Genomic DNA, 22,707 nt, shown 5'->3' with positions numbered 1-22,707 from the left:
TGCATGTCTTTGTTACATAGACCAGAGTACCAGGGCAATAGTTTGAGATACATCAATATGCAACAGAGTCAGTTCTCTATGTGAGAGGCTTGATGTAATTCAACTGCAAGTCTAGCCCATGACCAAAAAACATATTATAAAAACAAGATGCTAAAGCAATAAGCAATGAAAACTTCTTCAGCTACCAGAAATTAATTCAGGGCTCATTTAGAGATATGCCAAAGTTTTGCTTTGGTTTCTAATGTCACATTGATAACAATGAGTAAAGGACTGATTTGATCTCTTCATTTGTGAATATAAAAGAAGAGAGGTGATACAAATGAAGCTCACACTATTATTTATTTATTTATGGTACCAAAGATTAAATGCAGGGACACTTAAGCACTGAGCCATATCCCCAGCCCTATTTATATATTTATTATTTTGAAGTTCATAATATCATGAAGAGGTTGAGCATGGCTTTGATTGAGAGCATGAGGGAGTGCCCCTTTTATGCTTGCCTGTAATTTATTGATTGATTGCTCAATATTGAGCACTGTCTTTGGTGCAGTGCTTACAAAGATAACAGATACATTCCACCTTTACTAAGGAGACCATGGCTTTGTGAGGAAGGCAGAATCAACTCAGTGTTGAGCACCAGGTAGGCTCTCAAGAAATATCTGTTGAATGGATGTTAGTTATGTATGTGATCAATAATAAAAATATACAAAGTAAAGTGAATGGAAGTGGTACTTGGGTCTTGGCTTCAGGTCTGGAAGATCATGCTCTACAAGAGCTTGACCCTTGAGCCACATCTCAGAGGAATGGAATGAACAAGATGATTAGGAAGAAGCAGGAAGGGGATTTAGAACTGCACATGCAAAGGCAGGATGGCAAGTAGAGCATTGTGATGCAGGGAATGGGATTTTAGGTTATGTGGCATTTTGTTAAAACAGTATAAAGATTAGTAAGAGAGATGTCGTGAAAACCATATTTGCTCCCTGAGAAGTTCAAGTATTCTTACATCAATAAGGGTGTGGGGGTTCAAATAGCATTGGTGTGGGAAAAAAAAATTATTTACTATAGGGGTAGTACTAGGCAATGAAATTAAACAAAGTGTATTATTTGCATGTCTGAATATGTAACAGTGAATTCTACTATTATGTATAATTATAATGTACCAACAAAATGAAAAGATACAGTTAAAAATTACATAATATTTATATAATATTTATATTTATATAATATTCATATAATATTTATATAAATATTTATATAAAATATTTATATAATACTCTTTACATAGATTTGTTCATTTAATACTTACATATCCCTCTGAGGTGGAAATTACTATTAACCCATTTTGAAGTGCAATATAATGAAATTAAGAATTTAAAATAGTAACATCTAATAAGTGGCAGAACTGGGGCTTTGTACCCCACAATATGATTCCAGAACTCATACTCCTAATCCTATATTTCCCCTAAATTCCATGTCAAATTTAGTGTAACTTGATGCTACAAATAATATGTAAAGTATCAAAGTTGGGTGTTATATTTTTGTGATAATGTAGTCTTTGTTCACTTGCTGTCCAATAGGCTTTCTTGAATTGGAGAAAAGAGATATAGAAACAGCTGTCACACTAGAAATTTTGTAGAACCCAGAGTACATTCATGGGAGTGTATAACACAAGCAACTTTCTTCCATCTTGAGTATCATTGTGGCACAATAATCAGAAACTGCTATTATAGGAGATGAGGAATCATTTGGTCAAGGAGGTGACAACATTGGGAATTCTACTTAGAGAAAATTAAATATCATTTTATTCAGTGGAGAATGTGACATTCAAAAATTTCAAAGTGATATATAAATGTCAGGAATTGATGATACTGTGAAATTCATAATGTGTGTTTTTCTAGTCAGATCTTCACCATTGGAATTTCAATAATTTTTTGTTGAGGCATCGCTTAAAGATGCCTCTGTTCTTTTTATCCACACGCACTGGTGTTTACTGAATCTAAATCTAAATATTTACTGAATAAAAATATTTAATTATCTCATTCATTGGTTTAAACACTTCATAAGAATTGATTCTTTTAATTCTCACAACATTTCTATGAGAAAAGTGCTATTACTCCCACTTTGTAGATGAAGAAACTGAGGATTTAAGAGGTTAACACCTCAATGTCACATTAGAAGTTAGGAAAGGTGTTGGTTAAGAAAAGCAAATGGGTTTCCACTTGAATATCTAGAAGTGGTAAGATGATACTGGTTGATTAGAGAGCTCCTGCTTCCCCCCTAATTCCTCAGTCTTCCATTGATTCATAAAGTCAACTCCTCCATGAATTAATAAAAAGAATGATGATGTGCATGGGTACTGTTCTCTAGCAACTCCAAAAATATATTATATTCATTGTTAAGTTCCTACTATAAATGAAAAAAGAGACATACACAGATTGTGAATGTAAATGGGGAATGGAGTTAGCCCTCAGATCAGTGACCTTTCCTCTAGGCTGTGCTACCTCTTGTCGGCTCAGCAGTATTTAAGAATATCAGGGATCTGTGGTTTCATTAGAGACTTCATCTTCTAATTTTAGAAAAAATCAAGAAAACAGATATTAAATATTTTCATTAAATACTAAGTACTCTAATTGCTGTTGTGATGGTAATTATTTGCAAAGTTACTATCTTTTTTGATAATTTTACCTATTTAGCCTGATAAATGTTTCAGAATTTTGTAATTATTGATTATTAGGTAAACAACTGTACATATAAAATAAACTCATTATCAGATGGAAATATATAAGTTGGTGTATTTAGAATAATATATGATTTTGGAGAATATAATATGAAAAAGAGATAGCAAGGAGAGGAAACTTTCTTTCTAGTACAAAAGAGAAATTAAATCCAATATCTTCAAAGGAGAAATTCAGGGAAGGGGCCGGTAGAGAGAAGATAGGCAGCAAGAAGAGGGATGGGTGTCAGGTGAATTTGTTGAGATAGGAAAGAATAATTCATGAAGATGAAGGGATCTAAAGGCTGTTAAAGGAACAGAAAGTCTGTGTAGAGTGAGGCTGGATGGAGCAAGACAACACTGGGGTGGTGATCCCTTTCCACTCAGACACCCGTAATTATAGAAGAGTCAATAAGATGGAAAGTAAAAGTGAGCCGAAGCTATTAAGAGGAAAGATGAAAGCTTCAGAGAGAAATGGAGTTTAGGAAAGATTGCATTTTTTGCATCCTGTGCTGCTCTAATACTGTCACACTCATCCCTGTGAATCAAGGGACTTTTATGATCTGAACAGAGATGGAATTTCCCAAGGCTTGCTGCCTCACCCATTGAGAGGTTCCCAGCAGCAGCCCACGCTGATATTCTCTTGGGCAGAGGTAGCAGAGGCAGAGGAATTAGAAAGGGCAACAGCTTGAGTGTGGATTTGAAGTTGAGATGAAATCAAACTCCAAGGATTCTGGCTGGAATCTTCTCCTGCCAATTTGGAATTGCTGTTTGAAGTTCGTATTGTACAATAGCTGTCACGCTTCAAGACATTTACATTTTTCTCTATTAACTACTGTTCTGTGTAGCAAGCAATGAATATTCAGTCTATCATCTTATATTTATTTAGCTTCTCTGTACATTGCCTAACTTGGATGCTCATCATTTACTTTCTAATGTGCATAATAAAGCACATATGATTCCTATTCGTACATCTGGCTTATTTTCATTTAAAAGATATTATTGCTATCAAGAATGACCTTGTATGGATTACAATCTTCGTATCACTTAAAACACATAATATATTTTATCTACCATTCTTCTTTAGAGAAAATATAATCCCAATGGTCTATATTATTCAAACTTTATTAACACTGTTTTCTAAACGTTTATAGGCAGTGCTGGTACGCCTGTCACTTTTAATGAAAACGGAGATGCTCCCGGACGTTATGATATCTTCCAGTATCAAATAACCAACAAAAGTACAGAGTACAAAGTCATCGGGCACTGGACCAATCAGCTTCATCTAAAAGCAAGTATCAATGTAAACGTGCATTAATACATATGGTTCTCAAAGAGAGATGCTTTCTTTTAAAATACATAACTTCAACCTCTGTAGAAAAAAATCTTCTAATATCTATAAAGATTTAGTGAATCTTTTCTTTGGCTATACGCTTAGAGAAATTTTCCCTTTTCTGAACTTGCTAGTTCATGTCTTTTGCACACTTTGTGTGTGTGTTTGTGTTTGTGTGTGTGTGTGTGTGTGTGTGAGAGAGAGAGAGAGAGAGAGAGAAAGAGTATGTGTGTATGTGTGTGTGTGTGTGTGTGAGAGAGAGAGAGAGAGAGAGAGAGAGAGAGAGAGAGAGGGTGGGAGTGGCAAAATGTGTAGCGAATTTGTCAAGTCTGGACTTCAACAAAAGTGTACATTACCTTTGCCACATCATAAGGTGACACCTAATGGCTATACCTGATGGATGGAAGTAAATCATACTCAATATTTATATTACCTCTTTGAGTTACAACACTAGGGGAAATTGATGTGTACAGGGTGATCTTCAGATTATTATGCATCCCTTACTGCTGCCTGGTACCTTTGTGTACCTTAGACATCTCAGTCCAAGCTCCACAGATTTTATAGCTCTGTAAGTAGCCATACGAGGATAACTTGGAGAACCCTGGCCTAAGCTTCCTAAGCAGGATCCCAGGGCCTTTGGGTGTTGTGAAAGGTAGCTGGACATTTGCGTGCTACAGAACCATGCTCCTCCTGAGGCTCCAGCTCTTTCTGCAGGTGTCTGGCAGGGACCCAGTGTGGTTGACACAAGTGGATGGCAGCAGGGAGGAGTTTCAGCAGGTGTGCCTGTCTAGTGGGCAGCCCAAAAGTACTCCTAGAGGGCATTTGTCTTTAGGGACTTGGGCGAGAACCATCGGGTACTTGTGCCAACCAATTCTAAAGTGCATTGGATAAAGAACTTGATGGATAAGGGAGGCTCCGGAAATCGCAGGGAGCAGAGCACTGGATTGGGCATGGCAGGGTAGGGAGGGTTTAAGGTGGAGGGAAATATTGGAGCAGCATCTGTTTACCAATGTGTTAAGAGTTATTTCACATTTTAACAGGTCTTGCTATATCAGGGCAGGTGGCTTCTTTGGGTATAGAGAGTGTGCCCAGATGTGTTGGCTAAGAATGGGAACTCATTCATACAGCCTCTCTTCCTCAGAAACATAGGACTGTTTTCAGACATTTAAGTGGCCAAGGAATCACTACAACAGCAGCAATGCTTCCTCTGTAGACATTAAGATGCTTTTAAAATGCTTCTACTAAACTAGGAACATCTTCCATTGTTCTGTTGTTCAAATGTGTAAATAATTCACCCTTTCTTCTAATGAAATGTGTCTCCTCTTCTTGGTTCTCTAAGCTATGGTAATCCTGTTGGGAGGTGCATAGGCTTTCTAGTGTTTGAACCCATTCAAAAGACATCAGTTAGTATTTTACAAATTTCTATTTCTGTAGGTCCAAATATGTTTCCTGAAGTAATACATTTTGGCAGCATCTGTCATGGTATTCTCAGCAAAGAAGTAGATAATGAGAAAAAATAAAACTAGAGTATGATTTATAGTTTCTTTGAAATGACTTCTTGATAATTATCATAGCTCTGCATGCAGCCATGCAGAGACAGCTCATGTTTCCAACTATTGGAGCATGTAAGACAATGTGTCTACAATTTACTGCATGTAAGTGCTTCATGAAACATACATTGTTCTGAATCCAAACAGATTTACTGAAACATGCATAGAAAATTCCATAAGTTGTTAATTACATGAAAATCATTAACTTTTTGTCAAATGTTCATTTGGAAGTAGATTTATGTGAAGTAAAATTATTCAACATGACAAAATTTGACAAGGGTTTAAAGAGGGAAGCTACGTTTCTCTGACTTTTATCAAAGCCAAAATTGCCTATTACATTCTTACGATTAAGGATTCCCATAACAAAATTCAGTGTTTAAGAAATACATGAACTAGTATATAGTAATAAGACACCTAAAATAGTTATTCACAAAGTGCCCACACACACATCTATATGGGTATAATGTATTTATTATAAAACTTCATATTGAATCTCAAGCTGCTCTTTTATGTACATTTAATGATGCATGAAAGTTTTATGTTTACCATCATGTTATCGTTCATAAAATATATCAAAACAATTTGTAAGAATTATTTCTCGTGCATGATTATGATCGTTTGTAACTATACCGTAGTGCTACTTTCACTGAAACTGTGAAAATGCAACTCTCAGAAGAGAACAGTGAATGAGGCTGTGGAGAGAGTTATAAACCATGGATTGAATTTTGGGGACTATCGTTGCAAACAAACTATCCTTGGAAGATGGATCAGATACCTGCCTGGAAAGCTACTGGTTTTTAAAAGTCATGCTTAGATCTTAGGCGAGGCACCAATTTCTTTACCTGAGTTGCATCATCAGTAAAATGGAAATAGTAATTGCAACTACCTTATATGGTTATAACAAGAATTAAAACAAATAACACAATAAGGGCCTGGCACACAATTACTCCGTATCTCATGATTCTATGGGATCAGTGAGAGATGTGACAGTAAGTGTGTTGAGTAGGGAAGTGAAGGTCCTTTTAGAAGAAGTACTTGAGTTTGCTTTATAAAGTTCCAAGAATCTCCCATTTAAATGCTAATCTTTTGTCCCCACAGTTAGTTGTTTCTGCCTATCTTTGATATTTGATATTTACCTTAAAAAGTAAACTTTACATAATGTAAACACATTGTTTATTTTTCTATAGTATTTTGTGAATAGAAATTATCACTTAGGCAGTTATGTGTGTGTGTGTGTTATTTTTCAAGTTTTTATGTTTAAACCATGCAATACTTTCTTAAAACACATTTACAATTTTATTTTTATTTGACTAATATTATATATAGTACAATGTGGTATTTTGATGTATGTTTACAATGTGGAATGATTTTAAAGCAGGCTAATGAACAAATCCATCCTCTCTCATACTAGTCATTTGTGTGTGTGTGTGGTGAAAACACTTAAAATCTACTCTTTCAGCAATTTTGAAGTACACACTGAAGCATTATTTATTGCAGTCACCAGTCTGTGATCAAAGAGTATAACGTTTCAAGCAGACAAGAGGCACAGGCAGCTATTTTTAACAGGCTTGTTAAGTTCATTCTGTGCTTGTACAAGTTGCTAGGGATTGAGACTAGAGGCTGTGGGTCTCTGCTCACAGGGCAGTCCCAGATTAGAAGGGGAGACAGACCCTCAGACCAACAGTTCTCCTGTAGCAAGAAAGGTGTACTGATGAAGGTGTGGACATAGTTTTGCAGTGGCAGCCTAGGGACAAGTTCCTATGTGGCCTGATGGGAATTGTGGTAGGGAGCAAAGCGAGGTACTGAAAGGAGAATTTATTCTCCATATACATTATTTCTTCTTATTCTATTAAACCAGAATTACAATTGGTTTTATACTCTCAATGTTAGCATTTGCTAACATTTTGTGTTAATTTATTTATTATAAAACTTTTTGTGTATAATATATTTATTATAAAATTATTTAAAATTATTATTTAATTTCAGTAAATGGCTGTATTTACTGAACTGAATTCTGCTTGTTTTTAAAGCCAGGGTTTTTTTGTTGTTGTTGTTGTTGTTTGTTTGTTTGTTTTTTTTGGGAGGTGACGCTGAATTTAAACATGATTTTACACAAGAGACTATATGGTTAAGCATACTTGAATGCAGCAAATTTGGACTGAATATATTTTAGTAAACTGAATAAATTTTTAAAACCAGCAGATTATTCTTTTTCTCTAGAAAATGTGTAAGGCATTTCATATCCTCCAAAGCATAGCCTTTATTGTTCCAAATATTATTGTCTCTTTTTTCTTTTTATATAAAGGACATATGTTTTTAATTTAGCAATTATAATCAGTTAGTATAATTTATTTTCATTTAGGTATTCTATTCAGTAATCTTGGTCCACACACAAAGTACGTATTGTCTACCTGAGAGTGAATTTGAACAATTAGGTCTCTATTTTTATATGGTGTAATCTCTCAAGAGACAGGTGGTCCTTATTAGTGATTACAAAACATATTGTAACCTAGAGGTTCAGAATAAACAGCAGAGTCTGAACCATGAGAAGCACAGCCATATGCTGCTGAGTCCACAGGGAGAAGGTGTATTGAGGTTACTGGATGGGCCGAAAATAACTCAGGGCTCACTTTTTATACTTTTCAACCAGAGCCGATTTTTCTGGATTATTGTAGGAATGAGACACGCATTAAATGTTATTAGTTATATTTTTTTCTTTTTCTTTAGCAAATAATTTTGAGATAAATAAAAATAGTGAAGAAGAATAATTTCACAATTGTGTCTCAACCACAATTAGTTGGCACAATGTTAATTGGAAGAGTGATAAGTAGGAAAGGGGCTTCCTTGAACTTGATTTAACTTTTTCTTGGATCATTCCATAGAAAAGTAACTTTTGATGAAGTCTAGAATGCTAAGCCTCAGTTTTCCCATCTGCTAAGTAAAATAATAGGCTTATTATAAATATTAAATGCATCATAATATAATACCCAAGAACAAGATCTCAAAGTCCAAAAGATGAATTCTGACCTTCCTTTCTTGCGTTGTGTGGCCCCAGTCATGTTGTTTTTACCTTTATTGGTCTCAAATTCTTCATCTGCATAGAAACTGTCATATCTGCTTCATAGTGTTCTTGATATAAATCAATTGCATCTATAAAGGTCCTATAACATAGCCTGACACATATTAAGTGTAAAATGAGTATGACAATCATAATTTGGTTCGAATCAGGATATTATTCACGATATGCTCAGTTAGTGCTTACCAAGGGTCTACTTAGGACTTGGCAAGAATGTGGTTAAAATTTAATCATCTTAATGTTTATTCAAAATGTCTGCTAGCTCATAAACAGAAATATAAATAATGACACCAAAATGACTTTTTGAAAAGAATAAATTAGCATCTAATAAACAAAAATACAGCTTTGAAGATTAATCGTCTTCTTACAGGAAAGGAAGGCAAACAAAAGATTTTCAGGATAGAGTACAAAGGCAGGCTAACTTAGTATTTAAAGTTCTAACAGAATGTAGAGAAAGAGCTCAGGGAACCGACTTTCATACTTGTAGGAAAGGGAGTCATTTTTATAATTATTATTTCACACAGTGGACTTTTATACACAGATAGATGATAAATATATATACAGATAGATATAGATATAAATATAGATTTAGAGATAGAGATAGAGATAGAGATAGATAGATAGATAGATAGATAGATAGATAATATAAGAAAGTATTTTCAAATGCAAGCAAATCTGCAAACAGGGACACAGAGGCAAAAAGAAAGTGCATGACTCCTAAGTAAACAGGTCTTCCCTCAAACAGTTTCAACTCCATTCAATCAATCACTACTTCAGAACTATGTTGTTATCTTTCATCATATAAAAGCTGTTCCTTTATTAAATTAGTGAATCTAATGATTTTGGCTTAAAACGGTTGACATTTATCCAGAATAGAAATTCCTAAAAAAAAAAAAAAAGGGAAACCTGGGGAATTATTTCTTTCTGCATTCCAAGCAAGTTGAGGAAGTCCCAATATAATATATGTGTATTTGATTGATCCTTTACTACAAAAGCCAAATGTGTAATCAGAATTCCATGTGATAGATACTATATTACAGGTATGGGGTAAAGACTGATTTAATGAAGTGAAATGCTGCTGGAAAATTTGCTCAAATTTCTGTTTTTTTTTCCAAAGCATATAAGTCATAGAGCAAACATTTTAAAATATAAAAACACATTTTGAGTTTACTGAATGGGCACAGAAGAGTTATCCTGGTGTAGTCATCTCTTTTTACAGCTATTCTCTATTCCGAACATCAGAGTACAGACCAAACTTTTCAAATACTGCTTCCACTTGATTTAATATTGATCTACCCATTGGAGGTCCTCTGTGACATGATGGTTACATTATCAAGATATCCAAGGACCAGGCCTATGTAATCTAGCCAGACGAAAAACTCAGGGAAGTTCAAAATCATACATGGGAGCAAGGGAATGGATCTATGGAGCCAGGCAAAATTCTATAGGAGTTGGTGTACTGTAACCACTGGTTCTTCTTCCTGTCCACACCATTTGCAGAACTTTCTGTTCTCCAGAGGGCCTTAGAGTTTCTGAGTAGCCTCTTATCATTGAGGAACAGTACCATTGGATGGGCAGAACTATCCTGCCTATTCAAGGACTTCATAATGCAAATGTAAGTGCGATGATGTGGTTGAACACTGTTGTCTATGCTTTCCATAGGGAGGTGAAAAAGATGCCATTTCTTTAGTGAACTAAGGGATCCTGAGATGCTCTAGAGCAGAGGATAATCTGATCAGAGAACATGTGGGACATGAAGGGAAATGACTCCAAGTTAAATTTTACAGGGTCTCAAAAACCAGGAAAACATGTTTAGTATGTTTTAAGATACAATGAGTTTTTCAAGAGATAGCCCTATCTTCAAACTTTAGGAGTATGTTTCTGGCAGCATAGTTAATATTGGCTGGAGAAAAAGTGGATCCATGAATTTGGTAACTAAGAATTAGCTATAATTAAGAATTAGACTGTAATTAAGAATTAACTTCATTTCTATTTTATCTAATTGTCTGATTCTTTCTCCTTCATCTAGTCATTTTCTTTGTTCTAGACTTCTTCCATAACTTATTTAAAGGGATTTACTATGGAACATTTATCATAATAGGAAAAAAAAGTGAATAAACAAGTGAGAAAGTGGGGAAAAGAAATAGATTTAGTGAATTTCAGTTAATAGATTTGATTTTTCTCATCAAGAATAATGACCAATAGATTCTTCCAGACTGTTCATTAGAGTAAGTAAAATAATTGCTTCACTATTTTAAAAACATACATAATTATGTCACATCAGATCTGAATCCAATTAGTAATTGAGAAGCTAAATTTGGTTATCTAGATCCAGATGGAGGTAGTTTCCTGGGGTAATCTACTAGTATTGAGGGACTTTGATGGTTTATTAAGGAAAAAATGGGATATTAAAAATTGTTAGTAGTACAAAAATGGGAAAAGAGCTTAATTGGCTAAGTAATAATAAAAATAACTCAGAAAGAAAAAGAAACCTGAAAAAAAAGATGATAGAGGTCAAATTGGAAAAGACAAATGAAAGAATATAAGGTATCTTAAAGAAGAAAATAATATAAATTAGAAAATGTCTCTTTAAATGAGTTTCAAAGAAGGATAAAGGAAGATGGTCCTTCTAGACTTTTATGAGAATAATAAAGAATAAAAATAAGCATAAATGGTATGTTAATCCTAATTTTAACCTTGTGAGGAGCAAAGTGAGTACAATTGTGCCATGATGAGTAGACTAAGTAGGTTAAATAAGGTCAAAAACATAAAATGATACTCTAGAATGGAAAAATAATGGGTAAAGAATAATTTTTTTTAAATGGCAGATTTACTAAAATATATGTGAGCTCTATATCCTAGGGTACTTTTAAAAGCTCAGAGGGCTCTTCGGTGTTATATAAAATATACAAAATACAAAAGAATTATAACTAAGAACTGAAATATTATATGAATAAAGCATATAGCCCCCAGCTGTAGGTTGAAGTCCTTTACTACTAGTTAGAGCATGAAATTACACAAAACAAAGTTGCTCTACCTCTCCACTGAGCCAAAACTCTAATGTGACATGTGACATCTTTCCTCAAGACTGAGGGAAGGGAAACAGCCAGAAGCTGGAATTCTTCAGTTCCCTATACCATTTCACTGAGGTTCGAGATCCCTTGGCTCCAGGTGAAGTTGCAGAAATTTGCAACCCTTTCTATTTTCTAAAACATATTCTACATTAAATATAAGGGTTAAACATCACTTCTGAAAGCTTTGTTTAGTTTGGAATCAAGACCTCACTCTTCAGAGAGAGACCCTTGGGAGCTCTGTGATAAATGTGGAAGGTAAAATTGAGAATTAGAAGACTAAGCCTCAGATGGGTTCATACTCTGTAACTCAATATTTAGAGCTTCAATTTTCATGTTTATAAAATCAGGAATTTGCTATAGTTATTCACTAAAATTTCTTCCAGATCTATTTTTTTCCTAATTGGATATTTTAGATATCAAGATTTAGGTTAGAATGTAATTCTCTGCTTATTTTTTTGTTCAGAATTAAAAGGGATCCTAATATGTTTATGACCTCATTTATCTATGTAGATGGTGCTACACCTCATGGTGTTTAAGGATTCAGAGGTCTTCCATTTATGGTTGATAAAATTTGGGGTATTTATTATAAAGAAATATGACTACTTCCAGCCTAAGAAAACTAGAATAAAATGGAAGAAAATAATAATGACTTAATAATTTAGCTGACAGTTGTTTTTAAAAAATATAAAAATTGTTGCAAGGACTTTGACATTACTTTTGCTCTCACAAAAGCATGATTTCGTAACACATTTTTTTTTTTTTTTAAATAGGGCTCTGTCATAGGAAAGCTTGATTTCCTATTAGGTATATTGAATTCAAATGAGGATAAGTAGAAATGACTAATGTGATTTGTGAAATACTAATTTATTGGAAAAACACTATTCCGTGAAAATAAAAGGAGAGTTAAGGTCTATATTTGTGAGGAATTAGGGGATGTGATAGCTTAGAGAAGAGCCAGCCACGAGTGGGCAATAAAGGTGAGCTCAGCTTATTTTTGTTCCCATAAAAAATAAAATAAAATAAAGTGAATTCAGAATTCCCACTGTACCTTCACAGATTTGGTTGCATTCAGCTTATGACATTGAGACAATCAGTGCACAAGTGTTTATTGCCCTTTTACCTGGAATACTGTAAAGAAGTAAAGAATTTGATTTTTGGAGATGGATGTAGTAGAACACAGGTTTAGTGACCACATCCCAGTTCTGCCTCCTTCATGAACTACCAGCTATGCATACCCATTTCTAGAGACTCTTTAGAATTTCTACCCACTCTTTATACATTTTCACATATTTCTATGTTGAACTTGTCTCCTGAGATGTTTTTTTTACATCTGCTACTGGCTGGACAAGCAATTGTTGAATATCACATGAAAAACAGAACATTTTCATAACTTTAAAGTTATTGAGTTATTGTTAAGAAATAATGAGCCTTGGAAAGTCAGTACTATTCTGCTAACCTCGTAGCATAGCCACCCAAGAGATGAAATTTTGTTCATTTTCAGGGTTTGTGATGACTCTGAACATTTGGAGATGGTCTCTTTAACAAACAAAAAAACAAAAAAAAAAAAAAAAACAAAACTAAAACTGTTAGAAACCTGAGTCTGAAATATTTTCCAAGATGAAACTATAGTTCTTGTCCAAGTCAGCATTTTCTCAAAACTTTCCTTAGAACACCAATTCGGCTGGCTTTTAAATAGCTATTATATATGCACACAGAAACTGTGTGAGGGGATGGTAGGACAATTTTTTTTTTTTTTTGCTTTGTTTTCCTGTGAGACAGTTTAGAGCCTGAAAAGTGCTAATGTACATTGCAACTGACTGAGATGGGTGCATTAGATGTACTGGATTCAATTTAATGTATTAACCTCAAACTCCCTTTTATTCAAGCAATGTTTTGCAGAACTCATATTCCTTGAAATCTACTTTGAGAGATGCTGGCTTAAGTTGAAGTTTCCACCTACCTTGACTTATAAACTTATTAACTCATTTGATCCTAATCATAACCCTGGGAGTTAAGGACTCTCAGAATGGCCATTTTATAGAAAACTAAAATTACCAATAAGTTACTTATTGTGTTTCACTTGACTGGCGGAAACACAGGTGAAATTCAAGAATATATATAAATATGTATATGACTCCTGTGTGCATGCTTTTAGGAATATCAGAGAATTAGAATCAAGGAAAAGTTCATGACTGTTTGGACAGTAGAAGATGGTGAATACAATGAATTTCAAATAGGTAAGAATACAAGAGGAATGGGGTTTAGAAGAAAGGAAAGGTTCAAGGAAGTCAGATTTGTTTTGATGGCTCTAGAATGTTCTGGATAAGGTATAGGAAGGCAGGACATACCAGGGGTAGGGAGTAGATTGCACCAAGGCAGAACGAGGGAATGTCAGAATTTCCCTGAGGAATAGAGAGCACAGGAACCAAAATCTTAGAAGGTTTCTATAAGAAGCAAATTTTAGAATTTGATCTCAATTTTAAATGTGGATTTTACATTGTAACTGGTCTCAGTCACTGTAAAGAAATGACCTAATGAAAACTGCACATTAAGAAGACTAAGTGTATCAGTCTATTAGAAAAGATGACCCTCAGAGACAATCACAATTTACCAGTACTATTGGATCATTCAAAATATGAGTGAACAGGCATGCCTTAACTTATAGCTTATTTACTGGAAAAAAAAAGAAAAGAAAACAAACAAATAAACAAAAAACCCTCATCTTTTATCCTAACCATAGTCTTTTCTTTAGTTTTTTTTATTTGGAATAAGCTAGTATTCATTTTATAAAACACCTTAATTTGTGTTGTGGTATTTTCTTGAACTTAATATTGAGCTGATCTTATTTTAAGAAATTTAGGGACCTTTGAGGCAGGGATAGCAACATTAAAATTTTATTTAGTAATTAGTTCTGTAACAATGATTCATAGCAGAGTACCAAATAATTATCTCATTGTTTAAGTTAATAATCTTCACTAATCCTTTCAATGCCACAGTTTAAAATTCATAAGTGAATGATTTAGTGGGTGAATTCAGGAGACAGAGCCTGAGCTTCAGTTTGGTTGATGGATGGTGGGTACTCTCAGGCACTCTGTAAGACAGGCAATGGGATTTTTTTTTCCTGGAGTAATGACTACTCTTCCCTTTCCATAAAACAGTTGGACAGTGGTCCTGCCAGCATTAGAGCAAAGCCTAGTTGTAATGTCTATTGCCAGCTGTAGGATTATGAACATGTTGCTTCTCTAGTATGGAAGCCAACTCCAGCCAGTACACTACTGCTCTGAAATCTTTCCTCATCTATGAATTGAAGTTTTCTATTATATAGTGATTCTTATTTTATAAAAAAAAAATGTAAAGGTCAAGAGTTTTGTGTGTGAAAATAGTTAGTGAACTTTAAAATGCCATGGAATTATAAGCTATTATTTGTAAGGGCTGTAATAATTTTGAATAGAAAATACCAGCCACACAAAACCACATTAAAAACAAACAAAAAGTCCAAAACTCAATTCTGTCCCTTTCTTTGGGAGAATTTCTGACATATTTTGAAATGAGTAAAAATTTGGTCAGAATTGGATTGGCATCCATTTAAACAGAAATGAACGTCTAGAGTTTTGTTTCCTGGGTCTTTTTTTTTTTTTTTAATGAGATCTTTCACCCTTACTTGGAAAAAAAGACTTTCATCTGCTTCACATAAGATAATGCCCATGGAAAATTCTGGTCTTCTCACTGGCACATGGTCTAAGTTCACAGTCATTGTGGATTGAATCTGAAAAATTCCCTCATAAACTTTGTCACTTGATTATTTACCCCTGCTTCAAATACATAAGACCTGGATGAGAAGTCAAAAATATATTTTTAAAGTTTTATTTTTCTTTAATATTAATAACTGTACTATGGCTGATATATAATATAAAATTGCTACTAAAATTAGAGAGCTAAATTAAAAATTCCAATTAAAAATGATAATTTTCCATGAATGTGTCTCTTTGCAGCCTTCTCATAGATTATACTTAAGGCATATAAATATCGCTGCGTTTTGTAACTGGAGCCCTCACCATTCAAGAGTACACCTCCAGAGCATGGCAGCCATCTGCTGCTGCTCCCTCGTGGCTGCCCCCAAACTGCCCAGACTCTCAAATGTTGAGTGGAAGGAGAGAATGGAGCAGCTGTTCTGGAGCTCAGTGGCCGCCTCTGCCCTCCTCACCACCTGGCAAATACACAGTTCAGCTCATGAAGCAAGCAGACACACTAAGCCCCGCTGTTTCTCTCTGTACCCTTACTCCTCTCCCAAACTGCTAATTTCTTTCCTGTCATCCTTAGCCTTCTCCTTTCCCCTACTCCCTTCTGACTTCAAGGTGTTAAGTGGGAATGCAATAGGGAGATTGAGAGGTTGCACCCAGAAGGGTGCAGGATTCTTGCCTAATGGTATCGTGCTTCCCATCTCACTACTATTATTTCTTTAAGCAAAAACTCTTAAAAACCTGTGTCCAGGATATGCATAAATATATCTTTTCCTGTAGTTTACAACCAATCTTTTATGATGAGTATTATTATTCATATGTAATAGGAGAAATCTGAATATCAAACTCTCAAGGGAATCAGGTTGATGAATGAGAAAAAAATCAGGCATCATTGAAATTATTTTGACTGATTTACAGTGAAAAGAGCAGAGCAAGAAGCAATGTGTCTAGGACAAGAGAAAGCAGGAAATAGGGAAAGGAGCATGGGTTGGGTTTGGGGGGAGGCTTTGAGAGTTATAAGAGACAGGCTTTGGGGCAGCTACAGAATGGAAAAGATACATGTACAGAGAGGGAGAAGAAAGGGAGAGAAAAATCAGTGTTTGAAATTGAAAGACCTTCCATGAGAGTAAGCATGCTCAAAAGGAATGGGAAAAGGATTCGATAATTGTACTGGCTTACATGGGTTTCACAAGGATTCATGTTTTGACATTGCTGAGAAATTTTGATGAATATTTAAGTTTCTTACAATTTTTTTTTGTTGTTGTTATATAGGCTTTATATACTAAGTTCCATGAGGTAGCTGAAGTTTTCTGTTGTTGTAGTAGTAGAATGTAAAATGTCATATCTAGCGTCTTTTGGAGTAGATCATCATCTAGAACATAGAGTAGAATTTCACAGTACTTCATGGTTTGGAAATTTCATAGAAATTTAGAAGATTGTTATCAGTATTGTCCCTGGAATACTATCCTAAATTTGGAGGGAAACGTTGCCTCTCCCCTGAGATTAGAATAATGTCTTAATCTATTATTTGGTTTCTTTTACTTCATTTGGATTACTTTTAAAAATTCAGAAAATTGACACTCAGTTTAACACAGTAAATCAGACTGCATAGGAAATTCTCTTGGTAACTGCATATCAGTAAATAGCTTTTTAACTTTACCTCCCAAGATATCAAGTATCTTATGAAATGAGAGGGATGAATGGCTTCCGTGGCTGGATGAGCTCTGAGTTGAAATTCTACTTCTACATGTTAAACTGGGAAACCAGTGCTGCAGGAAGTTAAGGAATTGATGGAGAAGGGCTAAGACACAGGGTTCTGAGTTTTGAATAGAGTTATCTGCTGGAAGAGGACAGCTGTGCAAAGATGTGGAGGCCTTACTTTCAGCAGTTGAGTGAATGATCGCAGGGTTTGGCTCTAGGATATTTTCCTGGAGTCAAGGACTGCTCATTCTGTGCTCCTGGAAAGGAGAGACCCTGATCTAGAAAGGAAACAGCAGAATCGAGGGAGGCTGGGAGTTTATGTATGTTTAATCTATAATTAGTCTTTGATAATAAAGGAAGGAGTATCCACTTCTGCATTCAGACTGGAGGGAATTCACACCCTGGGCATGTAAGGTTGGAATCCTTGTTGAGTTATGAAGGGATAAAAAAGGAAATTCTTAAAAATATGGTCGGGGAGGGGCAGAAAAAGTAACAGGAGAATTTGGGATGATTTTGGAGAAATTTCTGTAGAGTTTTAAAGGAAGGAAGAGACTTGGGTATAGTTTTAAGTATCAGAAATATTAAAAGATGGGGGAATGACTTTCATAATTTTTGCTTTATGCTATGAATTGAATCTTTTTTGGTATTTGTGAATAATGTCAAGAAATATTCATGTCACAAAATATTGACATAGCATAGAAATTTGTTTTTTGTAAATATTACACTATTTTGGGCCAGGTCCACATGACATATTGGCTTTGCGAATGTTAAGCATAATTACAGATGAAGAGACTGAACTACTTCATAACAAAGAAGTAGTTCTCCCTGGGTTTCCAGCTACAGTTCTTGGGAAAGGCTCAGAGCATGTAGCATTCTACAGTGGCTGCCTCCTATCAGCTTCTGTCATATTTCTTAAATATATACTATGCTGGGAGGATAGTAGAGAGGGTCATTTGTTGGGTGATGACAGATATTTGGGCAAAACCCCTAAAATCTGGGGCTGGGGGTGTGGTTCAGTAGTAGAGTGCTTGCTTACCATGTGTATTGCACTGAGTTTGATGCTCAGCACCACATAAAAAAATAAATAAATAAAATAAAGATGTAAAAAAATTCCTTAAAATCACACTTGGAAATTAAGTTACCTGAGTAAGAGGAAAGAGAATGTTGTTTTAAGGAGTTGGTGCTTCATTAATGTGAGTACCATAGGCTTACACTATCAAGAAATATGTTGTCTATAAACAAGTGTAATTTCCTGAGTCCTGTATTGATAGCTGATTATTCAGTTGTGGTGATTTGCTTAATATTTTCTTTCTTTCCTCAGGCTTGAAGACAAAATTCATGGGTCAAGTAGCAGATTTTTAGCTCATTTCCTAAAGCCTCTGTTACCTACCTTTACAGGGTTTAGCAGAACAAAGTTAACTGGGGAATAGGAACCACCTGAGAATTTAAGGGGTTAGCCAGCCAGGTTTGTGACAGAGCTTGGAATTCAATAGGGCTGACAGAAGATTGTGAGTCATGTTATGCTATCCTTGCCTAATACAGTCAGAATTCATCAGGGATCCTCTTCACAGGAAGTGTTGGTTCCACACCCTGACATCCAGGTGGATCAATAGCATCAGACAATAGATGTAGTCTCTGTGTCAGTTTGCAGAACAGTCTCCCCTCCCCCAAAAAGTAAAAAAAAAAAAAAAAAAATAGAGTGTTAAAAAAAGAAAAAGAAAAGGACACTGCACTTTGTGAGTATCTAATTAAAAAAGAAAGAAAGAAAGGAAAGAAATGGAACTCAGGTTGCCTTGGGGGATTTTAGATCATGAAGCACTTAAAAGACAGCTTTGTAGAAAAAAAAAGGAAAGTGAAAACAGAGCTGGAAAACACATCCAAAGATTCAGGTAGTTGTGATTTCAAACAAAGGTCTGTCCTGTCAGAGGAGCCTCACCTCTGACAGTGTAATACGTGGGGAAAATCGCTGGCTTCTGTAAAAAGACACTTTCACATCCAGGTTTGGAATGTGTTCCTGAATAGGTGATTTTCCACGTCCCTCACATCTTTTTCTTATTTGTCCTTCAGTCTGTATTCACAGACTGACCTGACTGTGTATCATGCCTTCTGTCCATCAAGCTAAAGAGCTGATATATTCCAGAAATCAACACATTGCCAAAATTAGTGGGTTTGTTTATGTTCAGTGTTCTGCCAGTAACAATAGTAATGTTTTTAAGGTAATAGTTTATTATACCAGTAGCTGGCACACGGAACAAGGCATTTGATGAGTCTAGAAAAAGGTATTGAGTCCCTACAGTGCTTAATGATGATATCAATGTCACTTGAACACTTTTAATTTTTCTTGAAGTTTTTATTTTAGAAAGTTTTTTATTTTAGAAAATAAAATAGAAATATAAATAAAATTGAAATAGAAATCAAAAAATAAAATTGAAATAGAAATCAAGACTCTCTGATCTCCTTTCCAGACTCCAGAGAAGTAACATCCTTTAATTTTTTAAATAATTATTTCTGTTTTAACTCCAGATATTATTTTTATATTTCAAATTTTTCACTTGAGACGAAAGCTAAGAATTCGTTTGCTTTTGCTATCCTTCCCATTCTCATCTCTTCCCAGTGCTTGCTTTGAGATTGTTTTGAGATTCTGGGTTTTCTTCCGGTAAATTTTATGACCCCCTGAAAAATAGACCTTTATTTCTGATCCCAACCTTTCAACATATACCCTATGATATATATCTCAACTATATATTTTAAGAAAAATATATGAAAACATACTATCTTTGTTCTTTCATCCCAGGTGTACACACACCTCCATTTTTTTTTTCTTTTTGATCCACACTTTCACTTCTACAATGTTAGGTTAACATTGACATTGTATCCTAGAAGGAAAACCAAGCCTTTCCTTTCTTTGTCCCTGGTGGACTCTCAAAATGGAAAGCAAACAGACATTTACATTGTTCTGATTATATAAACATTAATTTCTGGGCTGACTCCATTTTTTTACTCCAAAGGATCTGATGCCACAAACCTGGGGCCACCCAGAGGAAAATATTGCTGGCATCAAGATCAGATGTATTCTTTTTTCTTATTCTCAGTCTGTTGGTTAACATTCCCGTGCCTATTTCTTTCTTTATATTTAGATGAAACCTGCCCCCCACCCCACCCATTTTATCCTGATGTTTCCAGTCATCGTTCAGCTTGTGTTTCCTTGCATATCTGTGGTGTCCTGTCATCTCTCCTCTGTCTTCATTGCCCTCAGGAGTCTTCCTTCAACCCCCTATGGAGATTCTCTATCTCCCTGCTCCAAGCTTGGCTGATTGCTCTCTGAGTTTGCTGCACAAAAACTGCCCCTTGAATTCCCTTTGCTATCCTGCTGGGATGGAATTTCATCTCATGGATTCATGTTTTCCTCCGTCCTAGTTTCCTTACTACAGTTTGGAAGGCATCCTCAAATAAGTTCCTATGATAGGATAGAAGAGAGGAAAACCATTTCAGAAAATATCTGAAAAATACCTTTCACCTGACTTACAATTGCATGGATAGTTTGGTTGGATATGGAAACATTGATAGAAAATGTTCTAGCAGAATTTAAAAGAAATTACTTTGTTGTTTTTAATATCCAGTGCTTTTGATAAGAAATCAAATAGCTTTGAAAGAAATTACACATGGGTGACTCATCATCATTTTGTTGTTCCTTATACAGAGGACCCAGTGGTCCCTGTCAATGTGAAGATTCATGTTCTTTAGCCCTGGAAAATGTCTTTGTATTATTTATTAGATATTATGCCACTCCTCAGTCTTCTCTAATCTTTTTGAAATTCTATTAACAGCTATGCTATGTGGGCTGATTCTTTATCTTACTTACATTTTTTCCTCATATTCATCTTTTAGCTGTATGCATTCTACATATTCCAATTTTATTTTACAATCTTTTCAACTTCGCCAGCTATATCATTAATCTCACTCAGTAGCACTCCAATCCCTCATGTTGACTTTTAACAATATCTTATATCTGTAGGTGTATTTTCCTCTTGAATCTCTATAGTATTTACCATTTTTAAAAAGTGGAGTATTTTTGTTCTGTGGAATACCTCAGTTTCCTCCAAGACATGAGTTTTTGGTTTGTTTTCTTATGGTCTCTCTTTCCTGCTGATTGGTCCTACTTGGTTTTAGACATTTCTGGAGAGTTGAAGTAGTTTGCCTCTGCTGTTATGAAAGATAATGGACATTTTCCTCACTGGATTCCTGATCAGAAAGGGAAACCAGGCCAGGAATGCTGTGCAGGTGAAGAGAGGGTGGGACACACCTGATGACAGGCGAAGAGAAGTTTTTCCTAATATGAAGGAATAGTATACATATTAGAAATCTTAGTATTTCCAGAATTTTGTTTGGATTCTTTTAAGAGAAGTCCTGTGCTTTTGTATCTAGGGGTGAATGCCAGTTGAAAAAGATGGGTGTCCATCCTGGTCTTAGAAATAGACTACAATGGTTCTGTATGTAGACTGTTTTCAGTATAGTTGTTAATCTCATAAAATTCAAATTAACTACTGCCTCCATGTGCTCTGTCTCTATGGGGTTTCCTTTGGGAAAAACACATTCTTTTGAAACCTTCTTATACTATAGTTTAGATTGTGGATTTTCTACTTATTCTTATCTATCAAATTAAGAACTACTTCTCATATTCAGGGCATTTATTAAAAATCTACTCTATGTTGGTAATATTTCCCCTATGTTTTGTGTAATTCGATAGACTGTAAGCACTTTATTCTCTCCTGCACCTCACAACTTTTATTGTGGAGGGGTCTTGGGGTAATGGATAGCAAATTCATGAGCCAGAGTATAATTTTGGCCTGGCCATATGAATGTGCATTTAAAAGCAATCTCATGAAGTGTTTCACTTATGAAGAGGGTGGTTGCCTGTTGCAGATAGATTTAGGAAAAATTGACAAGCATCATAAAAATGACATTTGAATCTGGTCACAACTGATGTTATTGAAAATCTGAATATGTTATTCAAAGCCAAGATCTGGAGATCCCAGAATGTTGGGATATTTATGAAAGAACATGTAAATTAACTGGACATCTATTTTCTAGAAACAGTTCTAGAATGGGCTTTCCTCTTCCCCATGTCTAACTTTCCTAGAATGGGGTAGTCAGAGGAGGTGTTGTCATGGTAACTTATGGGAGGGGGCACTGAAGAGAATGAGTGAATATTCCTGAACTTATTAATAGTTTTATAATTTAGTGTCAGCAGCATTCAGGTAAAGAAAGGTGTTTTTCAAGAGTTCTTCAACTTTCCAATAAATGGATAATAGGAATAGTGTTAAACTAAATTCATCTTTACACTTCTCAAAATTTCTTTAGATATTTCTAGCCCTTATGAGTGGGAGAGCTTCTACTAAGGAGTACAGGAGATACTTCAAATTTCTAATTTTTATTATATTCATACAATATCTTTGGCTATTGCAGCTGGAGAGGCTTAATGCTTGGAACTCTAAAATTATAATTTAAGAAATATCCTGC

At 35.0% G+C, this 22,707-nt stretch overlaps 1 protein-coding gene across 1 annotated transcript in view; it reads left to right on the top strand.

The window, feature by feature from the left end:
- Grm8 (glutamate metabotropic receptor 8) overlaps nucleotides 1–22,707 on the top strand; it is a 754,509-nt gene that overhangs the window by 602,892 nt on the left and 128,910 nt on the right. The window contains exon 7 of the mRNA XM_034635666.2: nucleotides 3,868–4,004. Within this exon, the coding sequence (XP_034491557.1) occupies nucleotides 3,868–4,004 (137 nt within the window). The remainder of the gene's footprint in view (nucleotides 1–3,867; nucleotides 4,005–22,707) is intronic.

This window comes from Marmota flaviventris, chromosome 1, assembly GCF_047511675.1.
Source record: "Marmota flaviventris isolate mMarFla1 chromosome 1, mMarFla1.hap1, whole genome shotgun sequence".
Taxonomy (NCBI): Eukaryota; Metazoa; Chordata; class Mammalia; order Rodentia; family Sciuridae; genus Marmota; species Marmota flaviventris.
The sequence above is the reverse complement of the archived record's forward strand: the minus strand, read 5'-3'. Positions and strand labels throughout refer to the sequence as shown.